Source organism: Eurytemora carolleeae, unplaced genomic scaffold (genome assembly GCF_000591075.1).
Source record: "Eurytemora carolleeae unplaced genomic scaffold, Eaff_2.0 scaffold156, whole genome shotgun sequence".
Lineage (NCBI taxonomy): Eukaryota > Metazoa > Arthropoda > Copepoda > Calanoida > Temoridae > Eurytemora > Eurytemora carolleeae.
In genome coordinates this window covers 91,465-116,613 of record NW_019396479.1, presented here as the reverse complement: position 1 = coordinate 116,613, position 25,149 = coordinate 91,465, and the positions used below count along the sequence as shown (strand labels likewise).

The following is a 25,149-nucleotide window of genomic DNA, read 5'->3' as shown; positions in this document are numbered from 1 at the left end:
TTTTTCGGGGATTACCGTATTTACTGAACACTTTCTATCTCTATCTATCTATCTATCTATCTGTTTGCCTATCTATCTATAGATCTGGTGTGAATAGGTGAGATCTATAAGGTAAAAATCTAAATACCGGTTATGGTAGTTTGACGCAACAAAGTTATTAGCTTAGTCACTGGACACGGCAGCTCCTGCAGACTGTAGGACATGGTGTGTGTAGTGATTAAAACAGTGTTAAAATAACCATTATAACAATAAAACCATATAATCTGAATTCAGATTTCAGTTTGAAACAGGAAAATATGGTGGAAATCTAAGTAGATATATATATAGAATTCGTGACTATTAAAACATATAAAATCTGTTTAGTGTTTTTTACTACGCATAAATTATTTGTTTATTAAGTTATAATTACATTATAAAGCTGAAATGCAATATAATTTGGATTATCGTTAATTAACGATCTACGTATTTTTGTTTTTATGCGTGAAATTTATTGAAATTTTATTATTGTTCTAGCGATTTTTGGACCCCCCCCGCTCCCCATCCTATCAATTTTGTTCATTTTGTACAATTGATCATGTTAATTATAATTCTTATCACTTCATAAAAAAAGTTTCGTTGTTATAACATAGGTCGGTAGTGATGTATACATATAACATATCATGCATTGTATAAAATAACAGGATCAAACCATTTCAATAGTTAGCTATATATCAATCGTACAAAATGTACAAAATTCATAGGAGGGGGAGGGGAGGGGGTCCAAAAATCGCTCTCTGGGAAATTACGAAACTGAAACAATAAGTTTCTTCTGCAAAGGTTTAAGAATTGAATTCATGAACGTATCAATATAGATATGAAAGAACAACAAACCTGAATCCAGTTCGATCAGAACACCTTAAAGATGAATAAACCTGTTTAAAACACCAAAGAATAGTTTAAATACATGATCTTAATTTTATTATAATTTAATCTGGTTCCCCCCCCCCCCCCCTTCTTCGTTCTAGTTGCGCCACATTTTCAAGATTCTGGAAACTATCTAATTTGAACATCGAATGCTCATAAGATTGCTTAATTATCCTTTTCCTGTCTGATAGTTTTATGGGACTCACTGTATTTCACCAAAATATGAATTTTATCTTTTGCTCTTTCATGATGATTTTTACCCAAAACCTCTTACGTTTAGAGTTATTAGATGCCACAATGAAAACCTATTCATTTGTCATTATTCTGCTGGAAAAATAAGAAATAAATATTTTTTCATAAACAAATATTGAATCTATTTCAGAAGTTCAAAATGAAGATATTAGTGTTTGTTCTTCTCCTCTTAGCTCTTGAGTCGAATGGGCGGAGGGGAGGCGGAGGAAGTAGAGGAGGCGGAGGAAGTAGAGGAGGTGGCGGAGGCTTCTTCAGCAGATCTAGGTGATTATGTTAACTAAAACTTTTTGCATATTTGAATTTGTCTTGGCAACTTTATGGGTAATTTATTAAAAATAAATTGTGAGTATTCTATATAAACATGACAATTTTGTTAATGATATCAACAACAACAAAAACAATCAATTAAATTACTTTGATTCAGAAGTAGCAGCAGTAGTGGTGGTGGTTCGAGCTATCCTAAACAGCAGTGGGGAACTGCAGGGAATTATTTTTATTTATAAATATATTTTTTTCCAACTACAAAGCACGAGATAATACAAATAACAAAATCACAATTTACTATGAAGTCTTTACCCGCCTAACCAGAAGTAGGTTGTTTTAATTGGTAGGCCCATTGTAAGAGAATGAAAATTATAAATGAATAGGTCCACACTGTAGAGTGTACATTTAAGTAGGATAACAAATTTTCAATAATATGCCTATCTCTCCCCCTCTCTCAAGTTCAATTGAAACCTTCACCCAAAATTGACAACGTTTTGCCAAAAAAAAAAAAAGTTTTTAATATGTGAACCATCTTTTATATTTTTTTATTGGTGTACATGCAGGAGGTTCTCAAGCCGGAGGAGCCGGAAAACCTATCGGCGGAGGTGGATTTGCCGGTGGAGGATCTCAAGTTGGTGGCGGAAACGGTTTCCGTCCTGGCGGTTCACAAATCGGCGGTGGCGGTTTTGTTAACCCAGGAAGCTATGGCAGCTACGGGTCTAAAAGCAGCGGAGTTGGAACCTCAGGGACTAAAAGAAATATGATTGAAATAATAATGAGTATTGAGTGTCAAAGCCAAAAAAAACCCTGATTTTTATAATTTTTAAAATTCGCTAATTAAAACAAACCAAAACTCCTCAAAGATTACTTTCATGACTTAAATATGAAAGTCAAGCAATTGGTCAGCAACAAAAAGCTAAAATTATTACCAGACAGTCACGCCCCGTATTTAAGTACTGCACGCACTAGCAGTCTAGTTATTTTTTTATTATGATAAAATTTAATGCGTTTTTCTTTGTATTAAAGGTTACAGCTATAAGTCCCCCGGGTACGGTACAAACTTCGGAACCAGTTTTCCCGGCGGAGTGGGCCGGTACGGGAGCAGCGGGAAGATGCTTGGCCTGGGGGTCGGAGCTGGATTCCTTGGCGGAGCAGCTGTAGGAGCTGTGGGTGGGCTTGCTGCTCTTAGCGTCTATCACAGGTAGAATTTAAAAAGGCTCACTGGTCATGGAAAACAAACTTTGTTCGTTCATTTTTCTATTTTCTATGTTGTTTACTTATAAAAGGGTTTACTTAAATCTGCAAAGTTTTGTAAATTTGAAAATCGTTTACCAACTGCAAGCATTTATTTTTCTTACAAGAAGCCAGCCAAATTTTTAACCAGATCTAACCAAAAATGGATGCCAAATTTATTTTTATTCGTCGATTTCTCATTTTTTGTTTTAGTGCAAAAAATTTGTCTACGTTACTATAAGAAAACTTTTACATAATCTCCTGACTTATTGATTTATTTTTTCCCCTTCAAAATCGTTATTTTTCATCGAAAATCCTGTGCTTCTGTAATAAACGTTCTTTTTCCTCTTTAAGGGCTTTTCAATAATCTGAAGCTTTAGTCACAAAAAAGTTGTGGGCTTTTTAAAATTTTTTTCTTCTTACGGACTGGACTTCTTAAGGCCTTGTACCCCTACCCTATGCATTAAAGAAAATATTCCAAAAAATCCTTAACATTTTTATTCCTTAACATTTTAAAAAATAATTCACAGTAATAACGTCAAAAATAAGAGTGCTAGGGCAAAAAAAAACTAAAGGGGACGGGGAGTCTGTAATAGGGTTAAACTGCGACCGAGAAATTTTAGATCTCAAATTAATAATGTCCAGGTATCAGGAGTACAATCGACTGCTGTATTTTCACCAGTATGGACACTCGTGGAACAACCCTTACTACAACAATTACCAACAAGGTAATTAACGAGGGAGGGGTGGCGGGGCCCGCATGAGCCATGCGTTATTATCTGCAAATCGCAGAATTCGCAGATTGACATTCGAACCTTCACAAAGCAAATTCTATGCTATGTAGGTCATTTTGAGACATCTATATTTCAACGTTATATTTGTTAATTCTTTGATATAGCAAACAACGGAAAAAAATTCTGTTTCCTGTTTAATTTTCATAATTCTTATTAATTTCTAATAGGTTTTTGTATCAGTAGGAGTCCTTTTAACTCCTATTGTACCTACTTTCATCCTTTCAATTTTTCATCCTTTTTCCTTTTATCCCTATATCCTTTAATTCTTTAGGAACCTTTATTGGTGTGTCTATATCTACTTTCATAAGTTCATCCTCTTATTCTTTAATTGTTTTGGAACCTGTATTGGTGGGAGTTCTTTAAACTCCTACTGTACCTACTTTCATAATTTCATGATTTCATTCTTAAATTCTGTTATGAACTTGTATTGGAGGGTGTCCTGTTAACTCCTACTGTACCTACTTTCATAATTTCATGATTTCATTCTTAAATTCTGTTATGAACTTGTATTGGAGGGTGTCCTGTTAACTCCTACTGTACCTACTTTCATCATTTCATCCTTTCATTCTGAACTGTTTAGGAATCTGTATTGGAGGGTGTCCAGTTAACTCCTACTGTACCTACTTTCATCCTTTCATCCTTTCATTCTGAACTGTTTAGGAATCTGTATTGGAGGGTGTCCTGTTAACTCCTACTGTACCTACGGTTTCTGTGATTGTCGGCCCGGATTTTATAAAAAGTTTGGATCCTGCTGGGCTAATGGACAACAAGCTATAGGTTTTTAATAAATGTTTACTATGAATTATTTAAAGTAAGTGTTTACAATACAGTGATAACCAAAAATAGGAAGACGACTTACAGACCAAAGTTATGCCTTTGAATAATCTAATAAACAGAGACACAGCAATTGTTTAGTGTAAACAGACCCCATTAACTTGATAAGTTATTTAATAAGTTACTAATTGCACTGTTGGCTTTGTAACAGCATCAAGTACACAAAAGTATTGCTGTAATGTTGTCTTCCTATTCCACAGTTTTCTGGTTATCACTGTATAACAATATAGAACAAGTTGAACAAAATTAGAGCAAATATTAATTGGCAGATTTTAGCCAAATTTTATTTTGTCTGTTTTTAAATTTGCACTGGGGAAAACATTGCATTGGTTGTTTTAGCTTGACAACCAAAATTTAGGAATTCTTTCAGATTATTTTTTAAAAATTACTTATTTTAACAAAAATTCAGGTTTAAAGAAAAAAATGATTATTGCTCAATTGAGTTGATGAACAATCCCTTTATTGTTTAGATCCTAGAATAGGGGATCCATTTACTGCTTGTGGAACAGAACAGGATTGTCAAAAGATTGATATTAATCTGATCTGTAATACAAACCTTACTTTACAGGCCGGGGGCAGGTCGGTTAATTTATCCTTCCATCCTTCGTCTTTTACTTTCATCTTTTATCCTTTTATCATTTCATCCTTTCATCTTTTCATCCCTTCATCTTTTATACTTTTATCATTTCATCCTTTAACTCTTTTTCCTTTCATCATTTCATACTTTCGTCTTTTTTATCCTTTCATCCTTTCATCCTTTTAAACTTAACTTTCATACTTTACTCGATGAAGGCTTTCGGAAATCCATTTATGTAAGCCTAAAAATCTGCAACATTTTTTGTTTTTGATGTTCGAAGAAAAATAGCGACTTAAAAAGTAACATTTTTAAAAGCTAAGATTGTTTTATAGAAAAAGTGACGCGAAGTGCCTTAAATACTTTTGTAATATTTTTACAGCCAATTGGAAATCTTTATTTTCATATTTTTACAAATTACATTATTAAGCGACTGATAAATGTTTTTAATGCAGATGATCATTTTTCCAATATTCTTCTTTCCTCGTTACTTTTATTCACTTGATTTAACTGTCTTGTATAGGCTGAAAGGCTAATACAGTTCCGAACATAACTCGTAAAGCAATTTGTTATTCTTATTAGTTTTCTGCAAATCTGTAGTCTGTACTCTGGATATAGATACGCAGGATTAGTCTGGCGGTGGTTTTGGGGGGTATACACTCATATTGGGGTCTCTAGCATATTTCATTTCCTAATATTCCTTAAGTCCGGAAAGACATCTTTAGACATCTATTATATATCCATGTCTTTAGTAGAATATTGAATTATTATTTATCCTTATTTTTGTAGATGTGAGTGTAGGAAGGATATGAGATGGAATCAAGCAAATTCAGGTATTTTCTTAAAAGATTTTTTTAGTTTTCTTTGAGCAAATTAAGGGTAGATGTGTGGCAAACGGGGAGCTGGATTAAAGGGCATAACACGTATTACTCTCCGGGAAATTTAAACAGTGTATAAACATAACTTATAGCATTGTCCTAGGAGGCTGGTTTTTTGCATGCGAGCTTAAAATTATGTATATTATATGCATTTTTTGGTTTTGAACGGATCTTAGCAAAAGTGCGCGCGCGCGCTTTTTGTTAAAAAATAAGACTTTTTGACAGTAAATCAATCATAACTTTGTAGAGGATATGAAATCCCCGACGTCGGGGTCACCACTTTAGAAGTACATTTATTGCTTCTAGATATAAATATATATTAAATAAGTGTATAAAAGGAGAGGAAGTTGAGAAGGTCTTCTCCGGTTCCAGGGTCCGACACAACTCTTTTGCGGATTTCATAATCCTCTTTCGGGGATTTCATATCCTCTACAACTTCATTAATTGCACTTAAACATTTATCCTGATACTCGTGAAAAAAATTATGCGCTCAAAAAATTCACATCCAAAGCCATAAATGTCCGCGCGCGCGCGCAATAAAAGAAAATATTTTTGAATACTTATTTGCTAAGTTTGGCCTAAGTCAGAATAAAAGTAGCATGAGATACATCAAACTATAGCAAAATTGGGGTAAGAAATTTATTTCTGAGGTCAAAATAGACATTGGAGCCTACTGACCGGCGCGCTAGTAGCCGGCAGTTGCATGATGGGTCAACTTAGCACAGATTTTACATGTTGTATGCAAAAAAAATGCGGTTTCCTCTGAAATAACTTTCCTTGCATTAGTACCTTGTCTATAACTAGCTTATAGAACGGAATGAAAATCTTTATTAAATCTTAAAATTAGAAACGTCGCAAAGTATTTTTAATTTGTAAATGTTATAAATGTGCCCAAATATGTAAATATATATCTGTCATCATCGCTAATAACAACATTTTTACCTTTTTTTATAGATAAACTCGTTGATAAAGATGAAATGAGTATGTAATTAAGAGGCGTAGTCATGGGGGGGGGGGCTATGGGGGACTCAGCCCCCCCCCCCCTGTGGACCAGTGAAAATTATGGATTTCAGGGGGTTTTTAGGCCCCAACGGTTGCTGAGACCCCTCCCCCTGACTACGCCCCTGGTTTGCATGACGTACTGTGCGTAATCCATTTATATTTTAAACAATTATATCGGAAATTTATTTTATTTTAATTAATTTTTAACATTAGTGCTGAAACAGTTTTAGTTTGATTTTGACCTCTCCTCTCAATTCTGTTAACTAACAAGTATTGCGCTATCAGTTCTCCCTTTGGGTTCTTTCTAACATTTGTAAAATAAATCATTCTTTTAATAATAATGTTTGAAGAAAGTTAAGAAGAATAATGTTTGTATGTCAGGTTGTCAGCTGTACCTGGATGTTGACTGTAGTAAGATCACTTATGACACCCCACCCTCTCCAACTGTTCTGGCAGCTGTCAATTCTACTCTGGAGAAGATAGAACAGCTAAACAGCACAGCTAAATCGGAGAACAACAGCACAGCTACATCGGAGAACAACAGCACAGCTACAACGGAGAACAACAGCACTGCAACAGATTTAAATAGCACAACAACCGATGCGAACAGCCCAGCGACTAATTTGACTAGCACCGATAGTGTGACTATAACTGATACCAACTCGACTTTGAAATCAATCAATGAAACGCTGTCAACTAGTCTACTTAGCAGCATAGGTAACTAATTAGTCATCTGTAAATACACTTTTCTTCACGATAATATGAAGAAAAGTTTTGTTCATACCAAAACATTTATTAAATGTTCTAATATAAAAAAGAATAATTTATCTTGAATATTACTGCATTACAGGAATAATTTCGCTGGGAGGTAGTTTTTGTGACATTTTCAGGGAGTCAATATATCTTTTGTTTCTATTGTCAGTGCATTAAGTTAAAATATGTTTATCATTTATACTCTAAAAACAAAATAAAATATTGTAGCACAAAAAATGTAATAGCTCCTTAAAAGAAAAATTAATCCCGATTTAGCAAGTTTTAATTTTGATTTTTACTGGTTTGTTTTGTTTCGATTCGATATTACAATGGCAGTCGCTTTAAATGAGACAGACAAAAAGTCTTTTGATTTTTTTGTGCAAATGATTTATTCCTTGTTTAGATCCAACCAAGGCTAGTGAGGCTGATTTAAAGGAAGCATTTTGTCGAGATATTGATACATTTAGCTGGGAGCTGGCTCAACCCCAAGTTAGGCAGGATCAGGTAGATAAACAGCTGTAGGTCTTACGATTCAATCAATTTAAGTTTTACGATCATAATTTAATTTTTTCAAAAACATATTTATTTAATACTATTTAATTTAAAAATTAAACGTCTATTCAAACAATATTCTGGAGCGTTACATGTTCTAAAATTGAATTCAAATTCCTTTTACTTCAAATAAAAATGGAATTACTTATAGGGATGCAGAGCACCCTCAAGAATAATGATATTTTAGTACATATTTGAGATCAGAACAATCTTTATAAATGTGTTTTTTACTTCCTATCGTGGAGTGTTTGATTGTGCATGCCTTGTTATTGTTTTAATCGCAATGTACTGCATGGTGGAAGATACACATGACGGAACTATTACAGTGTACAATGTAAATAAATATGTAAAGTACGGTGTACAGTGTATAAGCTACAGGACTATTGACACTAAACAGTTAATTGAGACATGAATTTGGAAATTAACATCTGATGGAGAATGTAAGCGTAATTTCAGTGACCCTCCATGCAAAGATGACACTCCCCGCTTAATAATGGTATCTTTAACAGCTTTGTTTTAAAAAGTATATATTATTTTCAATTGTTGGTTCTCTATAAAAATGACATGTGCATTTCCAGCGCAGGAAAACACAAAGTAATTATCAAAATTAAACACTTTTAACCCTAGAAAAACGACAATATCTTCCTCATTATCGATCAGATAAAGATTTCAATAGAACCGTTTTGAATCAGGCATCGTCATCTTTTCGTCCAGAGTCACTTGAAATTACACTTACAGTCCCTTTAAGGAGACTTCACAGAAGGCCTTGAACAGTCCAGGCCCAAGGGGGGCCCATGAAAATTAAATTAGAAGGAAGGGGATAGACGATATTTTCCTTCTAACGTGTCATATTAGAAAATCTCTAATACTGGTTTTATTGTAAACAATATCCGAGATTGGTGACAAAACAGTTTTTGGCCATGACAAAACTTTGAACTGTTAACTTAGTTAAAAACTGTTGTTTGTTTACAATAAAACTAGTTCCAGAGCTGTGTACTACACACTATAATGTAAACAAAATACATTTCCGCCTTGACTCATTCTACTTTTACTCGAGGGACATTTGACAATTTAACCCTTATACATCAGGGGGTTGGAATTCTTAGCTTCGGCTAAATTTTATAGTCCCCCCTCCTCGCCTCCTTTTTGAATTCGTGGATTTTTATCCCAGGCCTTGATTTTTTTGATAGGCTGTTTTTAAGGATTTTATTCGAAAGAAAAAATTTGTTTAAAACCATGGTAATACAGTGGGACTAATAAATTGTGGAATATGAATACAGATTACATTAGAGATGTGTTTTATCACAGTTTTCCTCAGTTTATGTTTTATTCCTCAATTTCCTCGTTTGAATGGCTTTTGTATTAGACCCAAAGACTAAAATGGTGGAGGGGGTTGGTGAAGGGTTTCTATGTCTTTTTTGTATTTTTTTTCTGCATTTATATTAGATATAATTCGCACTGTTTATACATTGCAACTTATTTTTGAAGTTTGAAAGTATGCAACTTTTGGCTTTGGCAAATTCTTAACGATTTTATATAGAGCAAAGGGACTGCCTATGAAATTTAAAGCAGCCTTCTATTTTAAGGGCTATATGTCTGATTCACAACAAACGATAGTCTTTTTTTTGCATTGAACACAGCAGCAAATCGGCTTTTTACTCTGAAAAAAATAAAATTTTTTACCCACTACTATGGTTTATATATCCGCAAGTTACTTACACGAGAACTGCAACATTAAATTACCAATGTTAAGATTTAAAAAGCGAGGATAATTCAAGATTTTTGCTTAAAGGGAGTGTTCGCGAAAAATGAAAGGGGGTATAGGCTTACGGCGAAAAATATTCGCTTTTGATCGCTACTGTTCGTCAATAAGGAGAAAATTGGTAAAAACGAATTATACTGAAGAACGTAGTGTCCATACAGATTCAGAAAGTTCAGGGTGGCCAAAATGTACGGATTGTACGGATTGATTTTTTTTTAACCCTAAAATTGTACGGATTGTACGGATTGTACGGATTTGTTTTCAAATTGTACGGATTGTACGGATTTTATCCTGGAAAATACACCGTTTTTTTAAAATTTTCACTCATTTCAGCAAATTTTTCATGAAAATAAAAAAAAATTCTCGTCAAAATGAAGTTAGTTTAACTTATTTTCTGCATTCTAAATAATATTAGATTGATTAATGTTTCAATNGATTTTTTAAAAAAATGTACGGATCTTTAAAAAAATGTACGGATTGGTTTAAAAAAATGTACGGATTGTACGGATTTTTTAAAAAAAAATTGTACGGATTGTACGGATTGTTTTTCGAAAATTGTACGGATTTCTTCTGAAAATGTACGGATTTTTGTACGGATGGGTTCAAAAAAGTTTTGGCCACCCTGAAAGTTGAAATATACGACTCGGATCGTAAAAAATCAATTTAATTTCAAACAAATCGTTCAAAAATTACAACCTGTAGTATTATTTTTCGACGAGTTTGTATATAGTTCATTGCAATTTCTGAATTTGTATGGACGTAAGTCGTTTTTAACATTGTTATCCTTATATACGCAACAGATAGAAGTAAGATAAGATTATTTTTCGCCGTAAGCCATCCCCTTTCATTTTTCGCGGACACTCCTTTTTTCCTGTCAGTGTCAATGAAATTCCGTTGCCAACCATAAAAAGTTTACAATTAATTTCAGCATCAGAATTATAAGTCGGGTTAAAAGTTTCTATCTATAAAATATCCTACCTGTTAATTGTCCTATATATGAAATGTTCTTTCTTTATAATGTCCTACCTGTGAAATTTAAATGTCATGGCTTTGCAAGGTCTTGTATAAAAGTCCATCCATAAAAAGTTAATCAATGAAATGTCCCAACGAAATAACTTTACAATCGCTTTATATTTGAATAAGTACAATGGAGGATAAACAATTGTGGCCTTGCCCTAAAACATACATTGACTTTCCATGTACAAAACGTTCTTCAGTTTTATTTAGCAAAGTTTGCCAGTTCTCAATACTTGTTAGCCTGCTTTATCAATGGTTTTACAAAAAAAATTATTTTTATCGGTTTAAAGGGACTGTCGTTAAAATTTGAAGTAAGTTGTTGATATTTCTTAATATTTTGTATTTTTCATGATCTGAGAGTTACTTTTGAAAACATTTATTCCTGTTTCGAGGATTTTTGATAATGAAGACGACATTTTCATATTTTCAATGAATGTTCGAAAATCCAGCGCCAGCGAAAATTATTTAAAAAAACAAAATCAAAAATATTCATATTAACTATACGAATGCGTCGAAAAATAATCGCATTAAGCCCCCTTTCATTTTTCGCGAACACTTCCTTTAAAATTACGTATACAGTCCCTTTAAGGTCCATCGAACTTGGAACTTTAAAATTGTTAACGCTTACCTTTAGACGCCATGGCTTTAAATGAAGCTATCTCCTTTATTTTGTTGTCTTTTGAAATATACCTACTTTTAAAAAATCTCGTGAATGACAGAAAATGTTTATTGGTATATACTATATATATTTAGTAGTGGTAAAGGAATTAGCCCTCCCCCCCTCCACACCCCATTTAAGCACTTGCTTAATGCGCGCACCCAACCCACCTTTGGTGCCATAAGGGTTAAAGACTAACAGTCGTATTTCTAATATGGACGACTGAGACTGGTATAAACGGGACTGGACTGGGTATAGGACTAGCTGTTGCTATTCTAGTCCTCGGCTGCTGTTGCCTCGGGTGCTGCCTTAAACGAGTTAAAGACTGCTTCAGGTTACATTAAAGTTTTTTAAACATATATTTGAGGAAAATGAAGATAACGCCAGTTCTTCAAAAACCTTTTCCATTCATATTTACTTTTAAGATAAACCAAAGGATATATATTTTCTGTAAACCCCCCCCCCCCTCTCTTTAAACATCAAATTTTATCTTAGCTGCATATCTTTTGTTGTATTTTTCTCTGAATTTGATAGAACAAAAACTGTTCAGTGGTAAAATGTTTTTAGGTATCATGTATTATTAACAAAAGGAATATCAGTCGTCATCGTATATATCAATACAATGAAGACTACTTTCGATTTGAATTTTTCTACCAAGCTTTTAAACCGTATTAATACACATAAACATAGAAACTGAGAGAAGCTGTCAAAACCGCGTTTATATCTCTACTTGTAAACAATTGGAATTTGAAAAACTAGTTAGAAATCAAAACTTAAATAGAAAAGTCGTTTTCACTGTATTGATAAAAACGCCGACCACTGTATTAGCCACATATATCCAAAATAATCAGAAAATAAGTATATTTTTTGTTTAAAATGAAGATTGAAAATGAGGAAGGGAAATGTGATGGTAAAATAAATAATTTTGTTGGCTAACTAATGCAAATCTTAGGGTCCTAATATATACTATTTATTTTTTTAACATCATGTTTGTTTTATTGTATGTATCTCTATGTAACATTAATTTAAAATTAATTTAACATCTCGTGAAAATCCGTGAAACATCTGTGAAAAATTCTCAATTCATTCATACTGATGATTACATAAAAGCATGAAACAATTTGTTTATGAACAAAATGTTATAAGAAGATTGTTGCGTTTTAACTGATATACTATTTATTTTAGATATTATTATCTAAAACTTTTTCTAAAATGTATTATTATAAAGTATAGTAAGAATTTGCAGATTTTTTATTTATTCTTCGCGCATTTCTTCTCTCTAAAAGGGAAGATGATATTATATCACTTATTGTGTTTAGGTCTAATAAAGCTCAGTATGCTGATGAGTTGGGTCCTGTTAACTTCAACAAATATGATAATCAAGTAACCTCTTATCAGGTAGAATATGTACAAATTATGATGCAGGGTGTACCACAAAACATGGGAGTCTAGACGAATTATAGGTCGTCTTGGAATTGTGAAATAATTTTCGGTTTTTATTCGTAATTCTAATTTTAGAAGTAAAATTCTTGAGTTAATAATCACAAAATACCCCTATTCTTGGCATTTTCAAAATGTTGTCTGCCTTTTGTGTCATTTCAATATTAACGGAGACATGAAGAATTTCGTTCAGATTTTGACAATTTTGGTTTTATTTAATAAGATTGAAATAATATTGACACCACAAAAAACACAATTTGGAAATGCCAGGACTAGTAAAACTTTGTGATTATTGTTTCAAGAACCATGTATGTAAAAAAAGTTGGTTGACGACTGAATGTCACAAATAAATTCAAAGATAATTGTCTTGCTACTGTCATGTTTCGTGGGATGTATTTAAAAAAAGCTTAAATTCAATTTAACATTAATATGATGATAACAACTAAATATTAAATTCTTTTTTTTACCTTTTTCATAAAGATTTAATATGGAAATACTACTTTTCCCTGCAGGATACGCCTAACTATTCCGCCGCTGGGAGTCAAGTCCATCTTGCTTCCGCCGCTTATGGTGGCGGAATGTATGCCCCAGCTGATCCTGCATACTCTGGTGGCGGACATATGCCTTATCCCATGGCGGATCAAGGAAATCTACCCTACCCTCCGCAGCCGAATCAAAACCAACCCTACCCTCCCCAACCCAATTCTAATCAGCCCTACCCCCCTCAACCGTATCAAAACCAACCCTACCCTCCCCAACCTACCCAGACTTACCCTCCTCCATACGCACCATAAACCTGTAGTCTTCCACTAGTATCATGTTAGGGGTATAAATTCTTGAAATTTCTTCTTAACAAATTTTTTCCTCACAAATGTTTAGTAGTTTAGTACATTGGTCGGCGTTTATATCAATACAATAAAGACGATTTTTCTAGAAAAGTTTTTATTTCCAATAAGCTTTTTTTCAAAATAAATACTAAAAGAATCTTATTTATGACATTTTCTCTTGGTTTCCATTTAGTGTGCTTCCAAGTTGTTTGAAAGCTTGGTTGAAATTAAAATAGAAAGTCGTGTTTATTGTATTGATATATGCGACGACCACTGTATGTTTGTAAAAAAAGTTCACACTTAATGTCCACCTATATTTTTTCAGAGGATCAAAAATCATATTTTAAATTTCATTGCACTGTTTGTGACTACAATATTTATGTTTTATTCCATTGTATTTTTTTAACATTTTTTTCAGTTTTTAATGAATATAAGCAAGTTCTGCCATATTTTTATTTACACATAAAGTTTTACTAAAATCCCAAAGAGGAATGTAAACAAGCGCATTACTGCTCATTCCTCCCAGAATCTGCAGTATACCTTATTTGTAAACAAAGTTATGAGAGTGCTTTGCTTATTCCTTGCTATAATCCCGACCAATTAATTTTTCAAGATTGTCGACTGTCGACGATTTATTATTATAAAAAGTTCACTTAAGGTATTTTCCTGGAAATCCCTCCCCCGCCCCCTTCCCCCCCCAAAAAAAAGAAATTACTTAATGTCGTGAAATTATAATGGTTTTATATTTTTTATTTTTTATTAAATTTTGCCTAATTTTACAAGGGATTTTTTTTATCATGAAGGATTATAATACCCTAACCCAAAAATTTAAAGAGTTATTTAAAATCTATTTTTATGTATCATTTGATTTTTCTTTCACTCTAAATTTCTTTGAAAAATATTTGCCTGAATTTTTACATTCTTCAAAGAACGATTAATATTTTCAAGATTTTTCGTCAGCCTACACGACATATAAACTCTTTCAGTCTTTTGTGGACTTCTTTTTGAGATTAAAAAAGTTGTGTGCTAACCAATTCCGTCCATGAACTGAATTCGAATTTAATATGATGTGATATTGATATTTTTTGTTATAGTTTTAAGACAAATAGATAGATATGTGATATTTTAATACTTTTGTAATTTAAATATATTTTCAATAAAACATATTTAACATGCTGAACTAGGTCACTAATTCTGCCGTTAAAAAAAAACCAGTAGATTTAAAAGGTTAGCAGGCCGGAAATATATTTTAAAAATAAATAATTTGGAATTCTAAAGAAAGAGTAAAGGAAAGTTACATATTTATTATTTACATTACAGTTAATATAAATGTTAGTGTATTTTGTTAGTATTTTTAAACTAAGAACGAGCAACTTTTAGAAAAAAGAAAAGAAAGATATTTTTAAGAAGGCTAGAATAAATTGGAATATTGAAAGAGGGTTTGGATTTGGAATAATGAAAGCAGGTAAGAATTGTATTTTAAAGGAATAAAGAAATGGATATATAAGAAGTGTAGGGAAAATAGAAAATCGAAAAATGGATATAATAAATGGAATAATGAGATGGATAAAAAAATGTAAGGTTAATAGAAGTAACGACAGAAGGTAGGAAAGATAAGAATAAAGAGAGACAAAATAAGGGTAGGATAAATAGAAGTAATGAGAGAAGTTAGGAAAGATAGGATTAAAGAGAGACAAAATAAGAGTAGGGTTAATAGAAGTAATGAGAGAAGGTAGGAAAGATAGGATTAAAAAGAGACAAAATAAGGGTAAGGTAGGAAAGATAGGAATAAAGAGAGACAAAATAAGGGTAGGGTAAATAGAAGTAATGACAGAAGGTAGGAATAAAGAGAGACAAAATAAGGGTAGGGTAAATAGAAGTAATGACAGAAGGTAGGAATAAAGAGAGACAAAATAAGGGTAGGATTATTGCAAGAATAATAAAAAGATCAAAAGGTAGTTAAAGAAAATGGGAATAAAAATAATTAAAGATATTGATAAAAGGTAGGGTTAATGCAAGCATTGAGAGAAAGTAAGAAATATATTTAGAAGGTTAGGACAAGTAGCATTGTTAAAGAAAGTATGAAAGATATTGAAAAGAAGGTTAGAACAAATAGGATTAATATAGAATGTAAAAAAGATATTTAAAAGAAATTTAGGACAAATGGGATGATTAAAGAAAAAAAAATATTTAAAGGAAGCTTAGGAAAAGTAAGACTATTAAAGAAAGTAAGAAAGATACCCAAAAGAAGGTTAGAACAAGTAGGATGAATAAATAAAGTAAGAAAGATATTTAGAAGAAGGTTAGGATAAGTAGGATTATTAAAGAAAGTAAGAAAGATATTTAAAAGAAGGTTAGGACAATTATGATGATTAAAGAAAGTAAGAAAGATATTGAAAAGAAGGTTAGGACAAGTCGGAATAATAAAGAAAGTAAGAAAGATATTTAAAAGAAGTTTAGGTCAAGTAGGAATAATAAAGAAAGTAAGAAAGATATTGAAAAGAAGGTTAGGACAAGTAGGATTAATAAAGAAAGTAAGAAAGATATTGAAAAGAAGGTTACAAGTAGGATTAATAAAGAAAGTAAGAAAAATATTGAAAAGAAGGTTACAAGTAGGATTAATAAAGAAAGTAAGGAAGATATTGAAAAGAAGGTTAGCACAAGTAGGAATAATAAAGAAAGTAAGAAAGATATTTAAAAGAAGGTTAGGACAAGTAGGATTATTACAGAAAGTAAGAAGGATAATTAAAAGAAGGTTAGGACAAGTAGGATTAATAAAGAAAGTAAGAAATATTTTTATTTAAAAGAAGGTTAGAACAAGTAGGGTTGTTAAAGGTATTTAGTAGAAGGTCAGAACAAGTATAATTATCAAAGAAAGTAAGAAAATATTTAAAAGAGTTGGTGAAAAAAGTAGGATTATTAAAAAAATAAGAAAGATACTTAAAAAATGGGTAGGACAAATAGGAATAGTAAAACTAAAAGTAGGTAACAAAGATACGTGCTAGAAGGGTAAGATAAATTAGAAGTATGAAAGTAGGTAAGATATTTAAAAGAAGGGTGAGATAAAAAGAGATGGATTAAAGAAGGGTAGGATAAAAAGAGATGGATTTAAGAAGGGTAGGATAAAAAGAGATGGATTAAAGAAGGGTTGGATAAAAAGAGATGGAATAAAGAAGGTTAGTATACAAAATGATGGATTAAAGAAGGATAGGATACAAAAGGATGCATTAAAGAAGGGTAGGATACAAAAGGATGCATTAAAGAAGGGTAGGATACAAAATGATGCATTAAAGAAGGGTAGGATACAAAAGGATGGATTAAAGAAGGGTAGGATACAAAAGGATGGATTAAAGAAGGGTAGGATACAAAAGGATGGATTAAAGAAGGGTATGGATAATAAGAAAGAAGATAAGAAAGGGGCAGGATAAATAGAAATAGTATATAATGAAGGTAAAAAAGATATTTAAAAGAAATTAAGGACAAGTAGGATTATTAAAGAAAGTATGAATGATACCAAAAAAGGATGGTAATAAATTCTAATAATGAAAGAAAGTAAGAAGTTTTATCTGAAGGAATGATAAAAGAAGGAATAGAAAGGTGAAGGCCTTATTCCTTTTGTTTTGTGACTGCATATAGTACTGCCTGTATCTGCATAGGCAACATGCCTGGTTTTTGTGTGTTAAAGGTGATTTTCTGCGTGTGCCAATTAACCTTGCAACTCTGGCAAAATCCTGCAAAATCTTTCCTTCCTTCATTGTCACGATCGTTCTATCAGTTTCTTAATATTTAAAGGGACTAGACGTAATTTCAAGGGATTGTTTATCAGTTTCTTAATATTTAAAGGGACTAGACGTAATTTCAAGGGATTATTTATCAGTTTCTTAATGTTTAAAGGGACTGTAGACGTAATTTCAAGAGATTGTTTATCAGATTCTTAACATTTAAAGGGACTAGACTTAATTTCAAGGGATTGTTTATCAGATTCTTAATATTTAAAGGGACTAGACGTAATTTCAAGGGATCGTTCGATCAGTTTCTTAATATTTAAAGGGACTAGACGTAATTTGAAGGGATCGTTCTATCAGATTCTTAATATTTAAAGGGACTAGATGTAATTTCAAGGGATCGTTCTATCAGATTCTTAATATTCAAAGGGACTGTACATAAGTTCAAGGGATCGTTCTATCAGATTCTTAATATTTAAAGGGAGTGTAGACGTAATTTCAAGGGATCGTTCTGTCAGTTTCTTAATATTTAAAGGTACTAGACGTAATTTTAAGGGATCGTCAAGTTAAAGAGTGACAGGACCGATTCACAACGTATCCTTTAAACATTCATCTGATAAAGAAAGATATTGTTGTTTTTCTATCTTGATAAGTTTTAATACCTATTCATTCTTGACCTAAAGATGAACGAAAGAACATCATTTTTCGTGAACGATAAACAAACAGTTTGGATCGTTCAGAGAAACAAAAAAATAAATGATATAAAATCGTTGACAATCATTCACATTTAAGGATCAGTCAAAACGTTAACATACGATTTATAAATCATTCGTTTGAATAAACTCGAAAAAACTATCGTTTTGTTTAACTATTTTTAACGAACTTTTTAAAAACCATTTGTTTTTTACTGAACAAACGATTATTTCGAACGAACTTAAAAATATCTTTCTTTTCTATATATATATATGTGTGTAAAAGTATGGGTATACTTTCGTTAACGGAACATTTCCTAACCCTGCCGATATAATGGAGCATTTTCGGCCTACAATTACATAATTTCTACCAATTCTATTTTTTGCTTTTTTCGTTAATTTTTACCAAAGTGCTTGACGACTTTAGATTGGATTAGGATAAAAAGAAGCGATATTTCCAATGATTACAATTTAAAGAAAGTATTCGCCCGAAAAATGGAAGGGGGTTTAGGCAAATTCCAAAATTGAATTCGATATCGATCGGCGCGCTACTAATTTTCTTCTGTCTCTTGTGTTTTTAAGGAGAAAGCTGTTAAAAACGGCTCATATGGATCATAGATCCCATGACCCATACAGATCGACGGAGTTGCATTTATTTCTACCAAGACCATAGACTAATCATTCCGATATTAAAAGTTATAAATGTCGAATTCAATTAAGGCATCCCTCTGTAATTTAAAAATTATATTTTTAAACATTTTTTTATCAAATGTATTTTGTAGGGTAATTATTTAATTATTTTGAAGGGTAATTATTTAATTGTGCTGTTGCCCAGTTGTACAATTGTTCTTAGTCCAATCCATCTTTCTATTGTTCTCCAATTCTGTCTGCACTAATACTATTTCTTCTCATGAAATTATTTATTGTTATTATATTGTTCTAGCCATCTTATCCTCCCATTCTTTTTGTCTGGTAATTTAAAATGAAATGTGCCTTGGAACCCCCCCTTCCCCTGAAAACATCAACCTATCGTTGTTTTGATTATAGAAACTAGCTGAAGTGCCAGCAAGGAGTATCAAATAGAAGGGAGATACAACTGACGCGGCCCGCCTTACCATATGATTATACATGCTTTGCAGACGGTACTTCATTTAAATAAGAAATATTTGTCTGATGTACAATTACCGCGAATACAATAACCTATTCTGAATATTTCTTATGAAAATGGAGTACCCGTCTGCAAACCATGTATAATCAGATGGTAGGGCAGGCCGCGTCAGTTGTATCTCCCTTCTATTTCATACTCCTTGAGTGCCAGGCTTTTCCCGTGGAATTTTATGAACATAAAAAGATTCGAATTTTACAAGAAAAAATCGAATTTTGAAAAAAATGTCGAATCAAAATTTTTAAAATTTCAGCCAATTTGGTCCAGCCGTTAAAGCCAGCTATAACTAACATATATATAATAAATCTCGCAATCTCGACATAAAGAACAATTTTTTTTTCAAAATCTGAATTTTAAAATATTTTACGAGTTTATAGCCGCAGCGCTTTGCCCAGAATCAACATTATTGCTACAGCGCTCGGCTCTCAGGCTTTTCTAGTGTAGCTTTTAGATCAGAAATTGTCCCTAACCCAACCTGGACAAAAATGGTAATATAACTAATATATAACTACGAAGTTTTATAAATTTTTAACAGTTTTAAAGATCTTTAAAGATTAAAAAAATAACACTTCCTCCGATACAAGAAATTGCATACAATGACACTAGACGGGTAAAATTTTGCACCAGTTTGGATCATGCAACGAAAAGACCAGCTGGGGTTTGTTGGATATATGCACTAGAATGCAATCTAATGCTAAAAATGAAATTTTGCAACTATAAAACTTTCTATGCATGTAATGGACATTGAAAACTTAATTGCAATATTTTGTTTAATTTCAGTTTTTGCCCCTGCAAAACATGCACATTTGCAAGCAAGAAACAAAATCGAAAAATTGACTGCGCTTTCAAAATAATGAAGCTCAATAACATATGTGAGTACAGTGGATTTATATGGGCGTTGGGTGAAATGTAATCAAAATAAATAAATCATTTTCGAAATAGAATAATTTCTTTGCGCTCTTTCTTTGTTTTGTGATTTCAACTATGTTCAGCAAAGGCCTTCACAATTAAGCATTAATTATTAAAGCCCTTGCCATGATGATTTAAAAACTGGAAATTGTGATATTGGTATTCATAAGGAGTGTATTAATACTATTATTTTTCAGTAGGCGGTAGATGGCCGATCCTCAGAGAGATACATAGAAATGTAATCATTTATTCTTGTTTTTTGTACACCCTCTGTCTGTGGGAAAGATACTCATGATGATGAATATATTTAATTATGTTAACTTATTATTATCATTTTGGACACCATGTAGTGTGGTGTGGTATGATGATATTTCAAAACATTTATTTATTTATTTATCCGCTATCCCTTGATTTTGTACACCCTGTACACCCTGTATAGTGTGTCAAATGCTCATACAGATTTGTACACCCTGTATAGTGTGTTAAATTCTCCCTTGATTTACACCCTGTATAGTGTGTTAGATGCTCCTTTGATTTTATACATCCTGTATAGTGTGTTAGATGCTCCCTTGATTTACACCCTGTATAGTGTGTTAGATGCTCCCTTGATTTGCACACTCTGTATAGTGTGTTAGATGCTCCTTTGATTTTATACACCCTGTATAGTGTGGTAAATGCTCCCTTGATTTACACCCTGTATAGTTTGTTATATGCTCCCTTGATTTGCACACCCTGTATAGTGTCTTAAATGCTCCTTTGATTTTATACACCCTGTAAAGTGTGTTAGATGCTCCCTTGATTTACACCCTGTATAGTGTGTTTAATGCTCATACAGATTTGGGCGTTTCTTGGTTTATTCATTTACCTGAAGACCTCTACAGTCTCCACCCAGCATTTACTTATCATCTTGCTAATCAACTAATCATTGGCTTTAAACCAATTAAATCATTTCACGCAGGAATAAAGTTCATTTAGTTTTAGATAATTATCTTCCACGCGTTAAATACACAGAACGTTTTTTTTAAAGGGAGTGTTCGCGAAAAATGAAAGGGGGTATAGGCTTAATGCGATAAAAAAGCGCTTTTGATCGCTATTAATTTTACTTTTATCTGTTGCGTCTATAAGGAGAAAATTGTTGAAGACGTCTCATAACGAATAACTTAGCGCCTATACAAATTCAGAAAATTGCAACATACAACTTAGACCGTAAAAAATCAATTTATTTTTTTAGAAAACGTTTCAACGGATTTCGAAAAATGTGAGTGGTGCGCGGCATTCTTAGATAGTTGCGCAAGCGACATGAGAAATAATCAAATTCAAAACAAATTAATTAAAAAATATTATAAGATATAAACTATGTACAAATGTGGCGAAAGATAATCGATGACTATAGGTTGTAATATCTGAATGATTTGTTTGAAATTAAATTGATTTTTACGGTCTATGTCATATGTTGCAATTTTCTGAATTTGTATGGGCGCTAAGTTATTCGTTATGAGACGTCTTTAACAATTTTCTTCTTATACACGCAACAGATAGAAGTAAGATTATTAGCGAGCAAAAGCGCTTTTTTATCGCATTAAGCCTATACCCCCTTTTATTTTTCGCGAACACTCCCTTTAAATTTAAAATTCATGTCTCACACATTTAGAAAACCCCTATTTGTTGATAATATCAAACAGTCTAAGGCATCCCAAAAATTGTGAACAGAATGGTCAAAATTACGAACATGAAGTTCAAAATTGTGAACATAATGTTTACATTGTGAACATAATGTTAACATTGTGAACATAATGTTAAAATTATGATCAGAATATTAATAATTGTGAAAATAATGTTAAAATTGTGAACAAAATGTTCAAAATTTTAAACATAATTTTAAAATTGTGAACAGAATGTTCAAAATGTTTAACATAATGTTAACATTGTGAACATGATGTTAAAATTGTGAACAAAATGTTCAAAATTTTAAACATAGTTTTAAAATTGTGATCAAAATGTTCAAAATGTTTAACATAATGTTAACATTGTGAACATGATGTTAAAATTGTGGACAGAATGTTAAAATTGTAAACGGAATTTTCAAAATTTTAAACATAATATTAAAATTCTGAATAGAATGTTCCAAATTGTGAACATAATGTTAAAATTGTTGGTAAAATGTTCAAAATTGTGAACATAATGTAAAAAATTATGAACAGAATGTTCAAAATTTTGAACATAATGTTAAAACTATTAACAGAATGTTCAAAATTGTGAACAGAATCATCAAAATTACGAACAAAAATTTTAACTTAATGTTCAAAATTTTTAACATAATGTTAAAATTGTAAACAGAATGGTCAAAATTACAAACATAATGTTCAAAATTGTGAAAAGAATCATCAAAATTACGAACATGATGTTCAAAATTTTTGACATAATGTTAAAATTGTGAACAGAATGTCAAAATTACGAAAATAATGTTCAAAATTGTGAACAGAATCATCAAAATTACAAACATAATGATCAAAAATTGCGACCAAATTCCAATGTTCCAAATTGTGAACAGAATGATCAAAATTACGAATATAATTTTCAAAATTGTGACCAGAATATTGGGAATAATGTTGATAATAGTTTCAAATACAATTTTACTAATAATTTGTTGTGATTAAATTTTGGGTTAGCATTTATCCATGATAGTTTTTTTTCTACTGACGTGTTTTCTTCATTAGAGGTAACTACTGTAGATCGGAACTACTGTAGATCGGAACTACTGTAGATCGGAACTACTGTAGATCGGAACGTAATTTATAGTGAAACTCCATTTGGATAGAGGCATGTGGGATTCTCAACGCGTCCCCTGTAGACTTCTGAGTGACAAAGGTATTGTTGTTTTTCTAGTACAGGGTGTCCCACGAAACAGTTGGTAAATAATTTGGAATATCTTTTGCCCAATACTGTAATAAATATCAAAGACTTTTTGCATTTTTTTTCGTTCAATAATTTTTTTTTACTAAATACATTTTACTTTGAAATCAATTTTACTATAATATGAAATAGCATTAAATATTCTTATAATTCTCTTAAGTAATTATGGAAGGAGACATTTTAAATTATTCAACAACTGTCATGTTTCGTGAGCCACCATGTACGTAACCAGACTTCTTTGAAAATTTGCATTTATTTTTAAGACTGGGTCGACTGTAAAGTGTGCTTTTACTTTACTAACCCAGCCGTACTTTTTTCGTAGCCCTAAACATGATCACTTCGGAACTAAACAGCAATTCTTATAAGCTTAAGTTTTCTAGAAGTAAGAAGAAAGAAGTCCTACTGATTTTTGCGTGAGAGCTTGCAAAAAAAAGGTACCGTTGTGAATCGGACATGCCATTCTGTAAATGAAGGGTTAATTGAAATCATTTCAAATTTTATGTTTCAGTTTTGTTTTCGTTGAATATGATGATGATTAACTTTCAAGTTCCAGTAAATCTGTAAACAAAAAGTTTAAACTTTAAAAGTTGTTATGAATTATAATTCTGAATTTGCATTTTCTCTTTTGATAAGTTAAAGGAAGTAGGTTTGTGAGGTATTAAAGTGCAATGTTTGGTTTTTGCAGAGCATATGTTCATCATTTAGCAAATAGTGGTTGCATATACTTTAATATACTCCAGGGCAAATGTTAAATATCGCATGATCATTCAATTTTTCTTCAAAGGGACTCTACAGGTGAAATTTCAAAAGAACTATCTTTTATAAAGTTTAATTTTTTATTCACAATACCCATTAACCCTTCTGATCCAGAATGAATGAGACGTCCTTGTTTTTCTTGTTGAATATTGGTACGTTTTAATTGTTGATTTTCCGAAGAACTGGAAATACGACGATATCTTCCTGTTGCTCCCCGGAAAGAGAATATCGTTGTGTATATCAAACAAAAATGTATTTTTTTTGTAAAGTCTAGACTCCAGGCCAAAAAAATGAAAAAATGACCCATTTTTATTTGATAATTTCTTTAGGTCCCATCCTCCCCTAAAATGTATAGGTTTTGTTTATAAAGGCTAAAGCTCTGTGATAAATGAAACGTTATGAAAAATTAAAAATGTCAAGCTGATGATACAAATTATGAAAAACAACCCTGAAATGACATCAGTTGAAATTGGATCATCATTTTTACGCACTACAGCACTCTCAGCGGCATTTTCTACTCCTCGCCGCGCAGCAGACATATTGGATTTTTATAATAGACTAATAAATTAAAATAGAAATGGTCGAGAACCATAAAGTGGGAAAAGATACAAAAATATCTATATAATCAAAAATATAGATTAAAAATTCTTTTCTTATTTATAATTTTTGTAAAGAGCTTGAATAACGTAACCATGTATCATCATAATAAATTCATATTTCTTGAGTTATGTTACTTTTAGAATTACAAAATAGGTTCATCATTTTTAGCAACAATATCTGCAAGGATCAGTAAAGAGGGAGGATTACCCTACCCCCCCCCCCCCTCCACTGTTTCACATGTACCCCAAAAATATATATTTAGTTAGAATTATAAAATTATTTCTAAAGGTAGTTTAAGACTCCAACCCCTGGACCCTACCCCTTCCCGAAACCATATCGTGCGCCTTCAAGTCATATCAGTGTTGATAAAGAAGAAAAATTAAACAATCAAAATAATTTAATTTTTTTTTGATAAATAAAAAAAATCAATCAGGAAAAAGTAGTGATATTACTTTTAAACAATTTCTGAATTATCATGTTTTATCTTAACTATAACACTTGTTGCGCCCATAAGCTATAAAATTTTCCATTAATAACATAATAAATTAAATAAAATTATTTGATTTTTAATATAAATGAAATGAAATCGATAGGAAACAAGAAGTAATAATATTTTAAACAATATCTGTAATCTGTGTTTTCATTT

General features: G+C 31.8%; 1 protein-coding gene across 3 annotated transcripts; it reads left to right on the top strand.

Moving 5' to 3' along the window:
* The first annotated feature begins 1,272 nt into the window (after nt 1–1,272).
* On the top strand, nt 1,273–14,872 carry LOC111704029 (uncharacterized). 3 transcript variants are annotated; one of them, XR_002765731.1, is made up of 14 exons: nt 1,273–1,419; nt 1,580–1,638; nt 1,983–2,165; nt 2,446–2,620; nt 3,298–3,380; nt 4,107–4,223; nt 4,751–4,859; nt 5,644–5,687; nt 7,116–7,451; nt 7,891–7,991; nt 11,695–11,810; nt 12,796–12,874; nt 13,429–13,810; nt 14,037–14,872. XR_002765731.1 is itself a non-coding variant. In XM_023476138.1 (13 exons), exons 1-13 carry the CDS (start codon nt 1,295–1,297, stop codon nt 13,708–13,710), a joined length of 1,809 nt encoding a protein of 602 aa, XP_023331906.1. In that variant the 5' UTR covers nt 1,273–1,294; the 3' UTR covers nt 13,711–14,872. The 3 variants fall into 3 exon arrangements, 2 of the variants coding, with proteins under 2 accessions (XP_023331906.1, XP_023331909.1); XM_023476138.1 differs by having other exon boundaries at nt 13,429–14,872; XM_023476141.1 differs by lacking the exon at nt 14,037–14,872 and having other exon boundaries at nt 11,756–11,810; nt 13,429–13,518.
* The last annotated feature ends 10,277 nt before the right edge of the window (nt 14,873–25,149 follow it).

Coding starts and splice junctions, on each gene's coding strand:
- LOC111704029 (XM_023476138.1), top strand. CDS start 1,295: ATGAAGATATTAGTGTTTGTTCTTCTCCTCTTAGCTCTTGAGTCGAAT. Junction 1,420..1,579: donor GGCTTCTTCAGCAGATCTAG/GTGATTATGTTA, acceptor ACTTTGATTCAG/AAGTAGCAGCAGTAGTGGTG. Junction 7,452..7,890: donor TAGTCTACTTAGCAGCATAG/GTAACTAATTAG, acceptor TTCCTTGTTTAG/ATCCAACCAAGGCTAGTGAG.